This window comes from Trachypithecus francoisi, unplaced genomic scaffold (assembly GCF_009764315.1).
Source record: "Trachypithecus francoisi isolate TF-2019V2 unplaced genomic scaffold, Tfra_2.0 Lachesis_group12, whole genome shotgun sequence".
Classification (NCBI taxonomy): Eukaryota; Metazoa; Chordata; class Mammalia; order Primates; family Cercopithecidae; genus Trachypithecus; species Trachypithecus francoisi.
In genome coordinates this window covers 90,906,589-90,921,088 of record NW_022681457.1, presented here as the reverse complement: position 1 = coordinate 90,921,088, position 14,500 = coordinate 90,906,589, and the positions used below count along the sequence as shown (strand labels likewise).

Sequence of the window (14,500 nt, the reverse complement as noted above, 5' to 3'; positions counted from 1 at the left end):
AAGGAGGTCCTATAATTCTGCAAATACTCACAGAGGTCTGTGAATGAATTAGAGCTTTACGGTTCACAGGCTGTGTGATCTTGAGCTAGTTACACAACCTCTCTGAACCCCAGCTTCCTCAGCTGGAGGAAAGAAAAAAAAACAGAAATAAAAACAAATGTATCACTGTACTGTGGGGAGTACTGAGTGGGACAATGCACATACAGTGCCTAGCACGGGGTCTGATGTGCACAGATGTGGAATCGATGTGTGATCTGGAGACTGCCTGGCTTGGGTTCTTATTGCCCATTGCTGGCATCAAACCTTAACCTTAAAAACGGACAAACGGGCCCTCCGTAACTTGAAATATTAGAAACACCCAGCACTTACTTAATCAGATAAAATTATAACATTCAGCTCTGCTTTTGTTTTTTGAACAACACAGCAGAAAGATACAGACAGCTGTTCCACTCATACAAAGACCCAGCCTCAGCAGTGGAAAAACGTCTCCAAGAAAGCTCTCGGCGTAAGGCTTTGTTACGCTACTGAACCAAGTTGGTTTCTTGTTTACTTTCTAGATATTTCAAATGTGTACACCCAAGGCTAAGTAAATTAGGCCGTTCCTAAAAGATTCAGATTTTGAAGGTAACGCTTCTTCCTTCAGGGCTGCTTTCATCCCAGTTTCCAGCCAGAAAGCCTGGCCCCAGGGGCCTTGTGGAGGGAGCTCTCCTCCGCCCTATGCTACCTCAAGGGTGGGTCAGCAGGCATTTGGCCTCAGAGCCCAGGGTTCACATAGGTCCTTATACTTAACAGGTGCACAATATAAGCTTGCTGTCTATTCTGTTAAAAGACAATCTGAGAACGGTAATAGTTAAAGGCTTAATGAGCATGTTATGAGGCCAACCCTTGGTGTTTATCTCTATAAATGTTGAGTACTTTGAATACGCTCAGTGTCGAAAAGGAATGTGCTGGTCCGCTCCCATCTATCAGCTGGATTTTTGGATCTCCTCCAGTTACAGACAGCTCCTTGCTTCTGGGTTAACCCACTCCTTTTTATAGGCGGTTCTTCGGTTAGGAAATTCTTCATTACTGCAGCAGAAATCTGCTCAGCTGCGATCTCCACCTGCCATTCCTGGTCTGATCTGTTGCCACTAGATGGTTTGTCACAGATTTGAGCATCAAAGCTAGCACGCTCCCTAAAGTGATTTTGGAATATATTCATGTTCTAGATAAAATGAAAAAGAGTAGAAATGTAGGCTGCAGAGGTTGGCAAAAGCTGGTGGTTAAGAGGGTGGGCTCTGGACTCAAAAGGCAGCAGCTCGGATGGCCTTGGGAAACTGGCTTAACCTCTCTGAGCCTTAGCTTCCTTGTCCATAAAGTGAGGTGATGACCGTGTCTCCTTTGCAGGGTAATGATGAAGATAAAAGGAGATGGTACTCGTCAAGTGCCTAGCACTGTGCCTGGCTCTTAGCAGGCACCTGGTATTCACTATTATGATTAGCCTGGCCTTTGAGGGGCAGCTCCAGCTACATAATTTGGGAAACATCCCTGTCTGGGGCAAAAGACAAGGGCAGATGCAGAAATGCAAATGTGCAGACCTCTAGTCTGCAAATAGAAACGTACAAAGAAGGCAAGGAAGCCTGAAGCCACACCCCAGTACGGGGAGGCGATGAGCCCTCCAGGTGTCATCTCCGCTGCCCGCTGAGGAAGTTGGACAGTCCTGGGACCTGCCTACCTTGGTATTGGGCACTGAATCCGCGCTGCCGGTGGTTGCCATCCGACGTGAAGTGCAGTCGCAGCCAGTTCTTGCTGCTGATAACGGGGGCTGGGAGGCTGGCTCCGGTGAACCTGTGGGAACAGGAAGTAGATGGGCTCAGGGACCAGAGCTGAGCAGTAGAGTTATATGAGCATTCAGGAGTTCCCCCACTTCCCTTGAGTGCCAGGGCCTCAGCCCAGCTCTCGAGCAAGAAGGGAAGGTGGTGTTGCCCCAGCCCCCTCCAGTACCCTAGGCCTGAGCAGTGTGAGATGGCTCCTCCGGGGCCTCATCACACTGCTGGCTTTCCCTCAGCTGCTGGGAGGAGGCAACTGATCCTTCAGACCACAGCACCCCCTGCTTAAACTCCCTAAGCATTCCATCCTTTTTCCTTTTTCTAGTTCTTTGCCTTTTCTGCTTGGAATATATTCACCTGTGACCCTTCCTCCTGCCCATCCACGTCCCCCAAGATGACTTTGGGAAGCCCCTTAAGTATCACATCTGCAGTAAAGTGTTCCCTACTCTCCTTGGCTTTGAAGCACAGATTTGGGTTCTTATCCGGGTTTCGCCAGTGTCACCTTGGACCTCAGAGAATGCTCTGAGAACGGGAGTAATACCAGCCCTAAGAGTTTGTGGCAATAAATAAGAAATCATATGCACAAAGAATCGAGGTCAGTACCTGGCACATATTAGCTTAATAATTATAATTTTCCTTTGTCTTCCTCTGTGATGCCACAATATTTAATTCAAATTATAATTCAGTTATAGAAGTGTGTGGTTTCCTCAATATAACTCCTCAAAGCGGGCAATGTGGCCTAGTGGTGAAGAAACGAGCTCTGGAGGGATCAGCTGTGTGATCTCAGGAAAACTACAGAAACCCTCTGAGACTCAGTGACCTTATCCATAACATGGGGATCGTAATGACCCCTCTCTCAAAAGACTGCAAGGATTAAATGAGAAAATACACAAAAAAAGCTCTAAGCACAGTCCCTGGCCATACAAGAGGTCAGTAATGGCAGCTGCTGTTCCATTCTTCATCTTGATTTCCAGCATCTAACACAATACTGGACACAAAGTAGGCTTGTCAGAGTTCCAGCAGAAAACAGGTGTCACAGTCATATAAGAAGAGTCCCAGGAGTTTGATGAATGACTCTTTTGCATAGGTCCTTATACCCTTTCTCTACACTCTTTCACATAGGTCCTTATACCCTATGTGAAACAGTCATTCATCAAACTCTTGGAACTATAAAGGTGAGGGCTGACTATGGGGGAACCACCAGGGAGGGGCAGTATCCTGGGGCTGGCAACTGGGGGACTTGTTACCACTCCCAATCCTGCAGCAGAGAGAAAATAGTTATCTCCAAACAGGGAGCTGCATGTAAGAAGACACCATATAGGACCCAGATCTTCTTTCACAATCTGGGGCTATAGCCAATTTGTGAAAAGCCCATCAAGAGGGGACAAAGAATGAATACCCAGAACTCACTCTCCTCCTTCCCCTCCTCCAATCTCCTACTGATTCTCCGGTTGATCTAGCCCAACTGGAAGCCAGAGAGCAAGAGAGCATACTGATGCAGCCCCTTGGGTAAGTCTTCTCAGGCATCGAGCAAGGAGAAGGCAAGGGAGAGGATCTGGAGGTGCAAATGGAAGACATCCAGCATAGTGGGTCTTCATAAATATGCATTAAACAAAAGAACTAACCAAGGAGCTTCACGTACTGCAAAACTGAATTCTTACTATAATGAAAATGCTGACACACACCAAACTTCAGGAATATAACCCATACTGCTATGCTAAAAACTATTATAAAAACCAATTACTGTATTTCACCAGATCCCATTTAAAATAGTTTATTACAGACTGAGTCATTTAAGTTTTCTAAGGAGCCACAAACGTATTGTGGGGTTTTTTTTTCTCCAGGCCAAATTCAATTCTATCTCAATGACAAAGCTTGGAGGCTATTTATATAAGGGAAGTAGAAGTAGGGAGAATTTACCTGAATAATTCAGGACCAAAAGCTCTTTATTGCAAAATGGAATGAGGGGAGGGTGCTGAGGTCTCAAGAGCAGGATGAGATGAATGATCAAGATTGTAGCAGGAAGTCAGTGAGACCTCCCTGGCCTGTGAGATCAGGAGAAGCCCTAAGAGGCATCTCCCACCCCCCATTTCTCCCACACCTTTACCCACTCCTAGAAATCCTGTTAATTGTTCATTTCCAAGGCTTAAACTCTCAGGGCCCTGTGTTGCCCATGCATCTTTACTCTGTTCTGCTGCTGCCTCCCTAGACATAAATGTTGGGCAGTTGAGAGTTTTCTTGGCATCTATCAAAGAACTGGGGGCTTACATGGCAGAATCATCACATCAGACTCTGCCATTGAGATGGTGTCATGCCTTGCTAGAAACTCTCCAATGAAATGAACCAACTCCCAATACCTGCAACTTGGATGACTCTTAAAAGTATTATATTGGGCCATCAAAGAGGATATACTGAGAGTATATACTGAGTGACTCATTCATAGGAAACTCTGCAAAAGAGTTTAGTGAGAGAGAAAACAGATTAGTGGTTGTCAGAGCTGGGGATGAGAGATAAAGGTTGGGGATTGTCTGGCTGGGAAAGAGTACAAGGGAACATTTGGGGGTGATGGTAATGTCTTACATATTGAATGAGATGTTGATTAGATGAGACGTATACATTGGTCAAAGCTCCAAGGAACTGTACATTTAAAATAGGTAATTTACAGCCAGTCACAGTGGCTCATGCCTGTATTTCCAGGGTTTTGAGAAGCCAGGTTGGGAGGACTGCTTGCGGCTAGCAGTTGGAGACCAGCCTGGGCAAGTCAATGAGACCCCGTTTTATTTACCTATTTATTTATATTTTGGACAGCATCTCCAAAATATAAACAAATAGGTAAATAAATTAAATGGCAATTTTATTTTATGTAAACTATATTACAATGGAGTTAGTGAAAAACAAATAAAAACAAAACTAATATTCAATGGCTTTAATCCTCAGGGTAAAAGACCTTACTACAGCCTACAAGGCCTTGAAAAAGCCACTGTGCCTTTACTTTTTCTGCCTCCTCCTCTTTATCCTTTATGCTCCAGCCACAGATGTCTCCTTGCTGTTCAAAACTGGCCAGACCTGCTCCTGCCTCAGAGTCTTTGCAGTTGACATCCCCTCTGCGTGCTACACTGGCACTTCTCCCAGAACTCCACCTGGCTCAGCCCCTTGTTTCCTCCAAGGCTTTGAACAAATGTCACCTTCTCAGTGAAGCCTTCCTGGTCTGACGCCTGCCTGCCTTTCACCCTGAGTGTGCGCGCGCGCGCGCACACACACACACACACACACCACACACACTGTTCTCCAGTCAAACAGAAGAGTTCATGTATTCAGGAATACACATTGTTCTTGTGTGCTTCTCTGCCTTTGCCCTTGATGCTCTTTATGCCTTTTCTCACTGCACCACCTGGCTGCACAGAGAGGGAAAGAAACTTGTTCATGGTCACACAGCTATTAAGTGGCAGAGGTGGGATTTAAATCCAGCCAACCCATCCAGAGCCTATGCACTCAGCCACTACGTTACACTGACATGTACATGCAAGCATGAAGGAAGGCAGTTGAACAGTTTAGGCTGAATTCCATTCTGTTCCTTTTCTCCCCCTCCTGACTTCCCCCAGGATCCTCTTTAATTTTGCTCCCTTTTAGAATCATAATTAAAGGAGAGAAACACAAAGAGAGATTCTCCCCTTCAAACCTTTCTGTCCACATTAACTTCACTACGGGGGGCTTGGGGAATTCCAAGTTCGCCCAGAAAATTGCTATTGCAGTACAACATAAAATGTATTTAAGCAATTACATTCAATTTTTTTTTCTTTTTGGTAAATTGACTTCTGTTAAATGGGGCTTCATTAATGGAATCTGGCTTGGGGAGAATTAAAAAAAAAATCACTCCCTTTAATGCATGTAGTTGATTATAGAAAAGTGGCTTTGAGCTCCTCTGCAGAAAGCTCTGAGCCCTTCTCTTCGTGAAGGAGAGCTCAGAGCCAATTTTGTGGGAAGCATTTCTTCTTAAGAAGCTTCTCATGTGCAGTCGGGATGTTGGGGAGCTGAGTGATCCCCACCAAGATGACAACAGTGACTGTGCAAGGAATTGCTGCCTAATTGTAAGTCGAGGGGGAGGAGTGTTAGGAGATATTGGTTTAAATCTTAGCATCCCTGAAAACTGACATCTTCAGGAGAACATTCATTCATGCAGTCACCAAGCACATCTCGTGTACAAGGCACTGTGCTTGCAAGTGAGGACCACTCCCACTGTGGTTCCCTAGATATAGGGAGTCCCTGAAAAGCCTGTAATGTATATGATTCAGCTGCAATGTCTTCTTTTCTGTTCAGTCTCCATTCTTCCATCAATAGCATCTGGCTTCTGTCCTCCCAGAGCATCTTCTGTGGGCATTGACTGTTAAGTAAGCTATGTGCATGGCCCTGGTCTGATTCAGAGTTGAAGCACTTCTGCATCCCAGTACTAAGCATAAACCATCCTTCCCCATCCCCAAGGCTGGCCTAGGAGAATGTGAAATATAGGAGGTCCTCACCACCTCATCCCTACTCCCAAGCCCCCTTCCCTTCCCACCTGTTACCTGCTTTCCTCCCTAATAAATGGAGAGGACACCAGGATACAATCAGAGAAACCCTTTTGAAAATGTCTTGGTCAGTGGTGGGCAAATAGTCCCAAGATCCTTGTTTGAGGCTGATCCCTCCTCTGCCACACCTAAGCCACCTCTCATTCCTTAAGCAAACCTTTAGTGGCTCAGCCTTGACACCCATTCTCATCAAAACGCTTTCCAAAATCAGTTTTCCTTTAGCTAAATTCCTAGGACTTGCTATGTCAAGATAAATTCTTTCCCCAAGACAATCCCATGATGTTATATATTTTCCAGGAACTGAGTGAATGCCTGGGACAAATGGAAGTTTCTTTTGAATATGAGTCGCTGGGCCTCATCTTTGAAAAGATCCCCCTCTGCCTCCCAAGACTTTCTTTCCCAGCAGTGCCTGCCCACCCTGGTTGTATGGACAGCTCTGAAAGATCTGAGCCAGCCTTTAAAGATTCAATTCCCAGCTACCTAGTAAGTGTTTGGGATTGGTTACTATGCTCTGAACAAACCAAGGCTTTCCCCCAGTCATTCCTGCTTCTCAGTGCAACTGCTCCCCCTAATCCACACCATCCTCCTGGTCACCTAGCCCAGGCAGCATTCTCAACTCCCCCCTCTCCTTCACCCCTATCGCCAATCGTAGCCAAGTCTTCTCCATTTCATGTCCTCATTGCTTCTCACCTGGACTACAGAGATGGGCTTCTGATTTGCCCTCTGCCTGTGTTCCATCTTCCATACTTTGTGGGGAGATTTGATCAAATCCCTGCATTGCTGGAAAGCCAGCAGCAATGGTTGAATCCACTGGCTCCAGAATAAAGTCCAAGTTTTTTAATGTCTTTCCTTTTCAGTGACACACACTTTGAGATCCAGCTACACAGAATGGCTGGTACACCTGGAATGTGACTAATACTTTCATGTCTTCATGCCTTTGCACGTGCTATTCCCTCTATTTGGAATGCTCTTTTCCTGTTGCCCCACCTGGCTACTTGGGAAAATATCACTGATCCTAATCTTATAAACCTAACTAAATATTTCCTTTCCTCCATCTCTCCCTCTCGCTGCTCCCAATAGACATGACCCTGCCATGGTCCTGGGCATACCAAATTGTACTCATCTTTTGAGTTGACCATCTCTCCAACTAGCAGGCAAACTCCATGGGAGCTGGAATAAAATCTTCTTTTTGTCTCAGTATCTCCAGTGCACAGCACAGTGCCTGGCACACAGAACAAATAAATTTCACAGAACAGGGGTTGGCAAACTATAGCTTGCTGCCTGTATTTGTAAATATAGTTTTACCAGATCACAACCATGCCCATTCATTCTTTTACATATTGTCTGTGGCTGCTTCCATATTGCAATGACAGGGTTAAGGAGTTGTGCAAGACGACGGCTTGCAAAGCCCAAAATATTTATTTTCTGGCTTCTTACAGAAAAAAACAGTTTGCTAATTCCTACCATAGAAGCCTCACAGATGATGTAGTTGGTTGGTAAATAAAAATTTCATTTCTAAGTAGGAAATCATAAAAAAGGACACAGATGTAGCTTCAACATTTAATTATAACGTAAAACACTTAAACATACACTTATTTGCCAATGAGTTTAATGCAGGACTAAGGCCCTTCCTTTGATCATGAGTTTGTTCTCCACATTGTCTATCTTATATAAACTACAACCATAATGCATCATTCACCATTTCCAATGTTGCTACAGATCGTCCAGTCAACAAATACTTCTTGAGCAACTGCTATGTGCCAGGCATTGACACCCATTCTCATCAAGGTGCAAAGGATGCTTTGTCCCATCCCCCTCCCCTCATGTAATTTATCCAGTGGGGTACAGTTGTCTCATTCACTCACACCTAATACCTAGTAAGCAATTCTTTTAAGAGACTGTCCCCTTTGTGGAATCATTCCAAAGTATTCAATTTAGTTTCCATAGATGCATCTATATTTCCTTTCACACTCATATTTCATCAGTTTATGTGATGTTTAATTTAAATCACATAATTACAATAACAAGTATGACTGGCACTGACAGACTTGGCAACAAACCCAACTGAATCTCGGAAAGTGCAAGACTCAGCTGATGGGAGCAGAAGTGCACAGGCATTGAGGGTGGGGGTGGGAGATGGCCTGTAGGCAGCAGGTGCTGGGGGTGCCATGGGCACCTGTCAGGAAGATCTACTGAGGCCATGGGAGTGCTGGGTAGTCCAACTGGCTTCTTTGGGGGAGGGGAGTGGGTTAAGAACACTTTTATTAGACATGCTTTGTGAATGAATGAATAAATGAACAAACAGCAGTGGCTTGCTTTCAGTGGTGGGATATCAAATTATATCCCCTCTGCTATCAGGAGAGTGGGAACCAGCTAATCTTAAAATCTGAGATTTGAGAAGGACTTCAGAGGTCTTCTAGATCTAATGCCCAGCTATATAGGAATCTCAACCACAGCATTCTTGAAAAATGGTCAATTTTGATCTATTTTGAATGCTCCCAACAATTAAGAATTTACCTTCTTGCCAAATTCTCTCTCCCAATCTTGATCCATCCCCACTCTTTTCCTAGTTACTTCCTACTCATCCTGCAGGTGTATCATCCCCTGGCTCAGGAAACCTGTCATTGTTGCTGAGTCTGGTTTACTTCTCCTTTGTTCCCTCTGGGCACCCAGCACTTTCTCTACCATAGTGCCTGTCTCACCATGCATTGCTGAACTATGAGCTCCCTGAAGACAGGAGCTGTTTCTTTCTTGTTCACAGTCCTTTCCTTGGTACCTTGGAGAGTGCCTGATACAAAGAAAGGGCTCAGTAAATATCACTCAGTGGAAGAAGGGATGATTGGCCAAATGAATGAATGAATGAGATCCTGCTGGTGAAAGCAGAGGTTACATGTGGGGAAAAGCAGAGAAAGAGGCAGTGAGCAGGTGAGCCAGGGAATAGGAGGGAGGGCCTCCAGTGCCATGCGGGCTTCACCCGGGTTTCCCATGGCACTGCCCACTCCTGTCAAGACATGCTTCCCCACTCCTAGTTCCTCAGCCCTGGCTGTGCCCCACTACCTGCTTCACTTAGCAGCTGCTGGTACCTTCCTGGGAATTCTTGTCATGCTGACCTATCCCCAAAGCAGCAACAGTGGGGTCTGCTAATCAATGTGGGCAAATGTTCCCCTTTCCCCAGAAGCAACTCAATAAACTCAACAAATTATCAGAGCTCTTTCCTGCTCAGCTAATTATTAGCTCTAGGGAACCCACACAAACCACATCAGGTAAATGTTTTTCCTCCAGATGCACAGCTCTCTGGAGGACATATATCTGGGGCTGGGAGTGCTGAGGGACAGGGAGCCTGGCTGTGTTTGTTGTAGGGATGAGGGCTTTCTCACCAACATGCTGGGCCTTGTGCATTGGGTAGTGGCATATTGTGAAGGTCTAGGGGGTGGCTTGGTGTGTCAGTTTCCTTCCATTGCTAGCTCAGCTGCTCAGTCGGCAGAGCTGATGGGTAAGGTGTTTCCTGCCTCTATGGAGAGGATCTTCCCATCGTGCCGAAGTGACAGAACAGGGTTGGGTCTGAAGATCAGAATTGGTGCTGATGCCAAGCTCTGGGTGAGGAGGCTTGATCCCCAGCAGCTTTTCTGAGTTGCCCACTCCATCCTTTACTGTCTCCAGGTCTAAATCAGGCAGTTCTACTTTCTTATGAGGACTAGAAGCCTTTGAAGACCAGTCTCCTTCCCTCAACCCACAGCTCCTGAAAGGGGCATATGTACATCATATGACTCGTAGGCTACAGGTGATTGGATCCTGGTGGTCATGTGTCCCACACTAAGCCAATCAGCTGATGGAACTTCTATCAGGAAGGTAGGTCCCTATGGCCCCCATTTGAGGTTTGGATGGAGAGAAGGGCTGCCTACTCACTTTGATGAGGAAAAGATTCCACAGGCGTGGCTTTCCCAGGGGAGATTTGGGAAACGGTGTCCTAGCATCATTTCTTCCATGTCTGTTGCTGCCTCCCCAACTTGCCCTTATTACTCTTTTTTTTTTTTGAGACGGAGTCTTGCTCTGTCGCCGGGGCTGGAGTGCAGTGGCCGGATCTCAGCTCACTGCAAGCTCCGCCTCCCGGGTTCACGCCATTCTCCTGGCTCAGCCTCCCGAGTAGCTGGGACTACAGACGCCCGCCACCTCGCCCGGCTAGTTTTTTGTATTTTTTTTTAGTAGAGACGGGGTTTCACAGTGTTCGCCAGGATGGTCTCGATCTCCTGACCTCGTGATCCGCCCGTCTCGGCCTCCCAAAGTGCTGGGATTACAGGCTTGAGCCACCGCGCCCGGCCGCCCTTATTACTCTTATATGATGTCCTGAACCTTGTACATTTATCCTCCAGGTCCTGAGCCAGTCTGACTGGACATAATCTAAGAGCAGTCTCCACTCTGACCAGCTGCTAAGCCTTCAGCTGGCTGTCCCCTGTCCCCAGCCCAAGTCTCTATTACACATTAGATCTGAGATCCGGGATGGCAGCGCTGAGGACTGGCAGCCTCCATGCTCTAGGATGTTAAAGCCTATCCCCGTCAGGCTTGGCCCAGAAACAGGGTGCAGCCCTCAAGAGTGTGGTGACTACAGCACATTCACACTCAACTCTACTCAACCCTCTTCTTCCCGGCTCGAGTCTCTAAGTGAAGATGACACCTATCTGGCTCATCACCTGTGTTGTTCCCCACAGAGGCAATAGGTTTAAAAAGGTTAAGGGTTAAGGGCCAGGCCTTCGAAACCAGACAGCGCTATATTTGAATCTGGGTTCCACTGTTTCCTAGTGTGAACATAGGCATGTGACATAACTTCTCTGAGCCTCAGTTTCCTCATCTGTGCAATGGGATTCCTCTGAGCAGCAGTGCTCATGTGTGTAATGTGACCAAGTCTGTGCCTAGCATACAGTAGGTGCCTCACAAACGTGAGCTATCTTCCCCCTGCCTTGCTGGGGTTTGAGAAGAGGGGGTGGGATCTTACCAGGGCCTTGAACCCTTCCCTTCAGAGCAGACTGCAGAGCAGCCTGGCTCAGTTTTCTCCAGGGAAACGAGGCACCTGCATCTACTCTGGTGACAGAGCAGTGCAGGGGTAGAAGGACAGGGCACTCTGTTGTACCCAGACCAGCCAGTACACCTGGCCATCACCTTCCGTCTTTCTCTGGGGAACCCCAGCCTGGCCTCCACTGGCCCCTGCTTCCTCAGCCTTGCCCACTTTCCACCTGTCACTGGCAGACATGACTTGGAGAAGGAACCTGCTTCCTGCCATAGAGGGTGGCACCGCTTGCCTTGTAGAAGCCTCCACTGCTTGTAATTAGTACTATTTCTCACCCAGAGGGACTGCTGTAAATGGCTTCTTGAGGAGCTGTCCACATCAGTGTGTACATGCCACTCAACTGCCACTCTGAGTTTGAGCATCATGGATGTTCCTTCCCCTGTCAGGAGGCAGCTAGTGGGCCCTGCCAGAGATCAGCAGCTCTGATGCCCAGAAGAATGAGTGAGCTGCCCAACAGCTGGAGAATGGGTGGGCTAAACATCTCAAAAACACCAAGGCTAGCGAGCAAGTGGTCCTAGAGTCCCATAGAGCTGAGTTCTAATCCTGCCTTCATCATCTGCTGGCCATGTGACCTTGGAGAGGTGGTTTCACTTCTCTGAGCCCCTCTTTCCCCAGTTTATATCTCATAGTGTGATTGTGAGTGATGCTTACAAAGTTCCCTCTAAAGCCTCAAGACACGACATCTACAACTTTTGGCCCTGCCATATCTCTGTACAGCAAGGTAGACTCATAGGCAAAGGGAATAAGATTTACTGAATAGAAAGCAATTTGGGGTGGAGACTTCACACATGGGCCCTAGAAGGAGACTGCCTGGATTCAAGTATCATCAGCTCTAAACATGCTGCCTCACTTTGGGCAAGTAACTGACCTGCTTTGGGCCTCGTTTCCCCATCTATATAGTAAGGATAATAACAGCACCCACTTCATTGATCTGTTAAAAGGTTTAAGTGAGGTGATGCATATAAAAGGTGCCTGGCACATAGCATGTGCCCAAAAAGCATCAAAAATAGGGGAGAGGAGAATTTCTCTCTTCTTGTATTGCTTGCTGCCATCCATCTGGATTAATGCCTTATACTTTGGCTTTCAGATGGGAGAAATCCAGATCACATCTACCTACAGAAGAAATGATTGGCTGCTATGGATTGTAGCTAAACCATAGGAAGAAGAGAGTTGTAGCTGGCCTCAGGGATGGCCAGAACCAGGAACTCAGATGCTACAAAGCCTCTCTCTCTGTGCCCCATCTATGTTGTGGTCTGCCCGCTGGCATCATTCTTTCTATTGCAAATGGCAGCTGCTTGAGGCTGGGGCCATGGACCACCCTTAGTAGCTCTGTGATTCACTCTCTCACCTTCACCACTAGAGAGAAGATGATGATCTCTCCCCATGATTCTAATTAGAAAAAGCCCATCAGAGGCCTCTGATTAGTTTAGCTGGGGAATGTGCCCATTCCTGGGGCCAAGGAGGTGGCCCTCACTAGACCCCATGACTAGTTTGGGGACAATTCTCCAAAAAGAAGGAATGTGCTCAAAAGAAGGGAGGAGCACTAGGCAGACAAAACAAAAGACGTCTACTGTGGATGAAGGAGAAGTAGGTGGACTGAATGATCAGGGTCACTCTCCTATTCTGTGGTATAAAGGAGTAGGTTTTTAAAGACCTGTGAGGAGTGTCCATAGATCACTGTGTGAGGTATCAACCCAGAGTTGGTCTTGTTCTAGATCTGTCCCGTATCCTTTCATAGGTAGCCAGGCATCCCCCCACCATGCTGATCCCATTCTGTGTCTAATCATCTGACCACTGCCTGCCCACCTGTCCACTAGTCCATTGGTCTGGGTGCTGACACCTCACCTGGCTTTGGCAAGCCTCTGCCCTTGGGAGGAGATGCAGGCTCCGTGCTTATCTTCAGATGCTGGTGAAGTTCTATAGGTCATCCAGGTCAGTTGATCTCCTGGACTTGGAATATCCCGTAACCTAGAGATAAGTTGACTGGATCTATCCAGAATGAGGATCAACCCAGATTAGAAATGATTCACCTGAATCTTTTTAAACGTTGAGATTTAGACAACCTTTTCTCCTTTCTTCTTCACTCCTCCTGAAATTCTTGGCCTTGTTCCTTCCCGGTTGCTTCCTTACCCCAGCCCCAACCAAGGGAGATCCTAGACTACCCACAGAGGCTAAACATATGAGCCAAAGGGTCAAACAAGCTTGAGTTCGAAGCCTGGCTCTGCCACTTATTGCTCTGTGGCCTTGGATAAATTAATCTCTCTTTTCATGCTTCCAGGCTTCCAGAGATGATGTACCCAAAGTATGATCATCATATTTATTAAAATATTGTGCTCACATCTGATTAACAGCTCCTGGCAAGAGGTCAGTGCCAAAAGAGTCTTGGACTGACTGCTTATGGCCTGGGCTCCCTATCTGGCTTCTACTATGTAGCGATCCAGGTGAATTCAGATGATTCCCTGGACTACCACCCTCCTTCCTGAGACACATCCATCTCTCAAACACTGTTCATCACTGGCCATCAAAGCAGCAGCCACACTGCTCCAGCAACTCAACAGCTATTTATTGAGATGGGTGTGTGAGTACATGAGTGAGTGAATGAACTGAAAGAACATAAGAGTGAATTAATTGGTAAGTGGATGAGTGAATTAGTGACTTAATGAGTCAGCAAGTGAGTGAAGAAGAGTGTGCAGGATTGAATATATCATGTTCTCCTCCCTCAACAAATCGAGTATGCGGTGGTGTAAAACTTTTACCTTAAAATGTGTCTTCTGTATTAACACAAGCAGGGGTTAAGAATGGCAGAGGAAAAGTTACAGACAAGAAGCTGGAGGAGAAAGACACTGTGCTAGTTTCCTATTGCTGCCTTAACAAATAACGGCACATTTAGGGGCTTAAAGAACACAAATGTATTGTGTTATAATTCTGGAGGTCAGAAGTCCAAAACGGGTTTCAGCAGGCCAAGATCAAGGTGTGGGGAGGGCTGAGCCCCTCTGGTGGCACCAGGGGAGAATCCTTTTGCTTGCCTTTTCCAGCTGCTAGTAGCCACCTGCATTTCTTGGCTT

General features: G+C 46.6%; 1 protein-coding gene across 1 annotated transcript in view; it reads right to left on the bottom strand.

Moving 5' to 3' along the window:
• The window catches only part of CSMD2 (CUB and Sushi multiple domains 2), a 602,688-nt gene that overhangs the window by 317,482 nt on the left and 270,706 nt on the right, over positions 1 to 14,500 (bottom strand). The window contains exon 6 of the mRNA XM_033228874.1: positions 1,715 to 1,827. Coding sequence (XP_033084765.1) covers positions 1,715 to 1,827 — 113 coding nt within the window. The remainder of the gene's footprint in view (positions 1 to 1,714; positions 1,828 to 14,500) is intronic.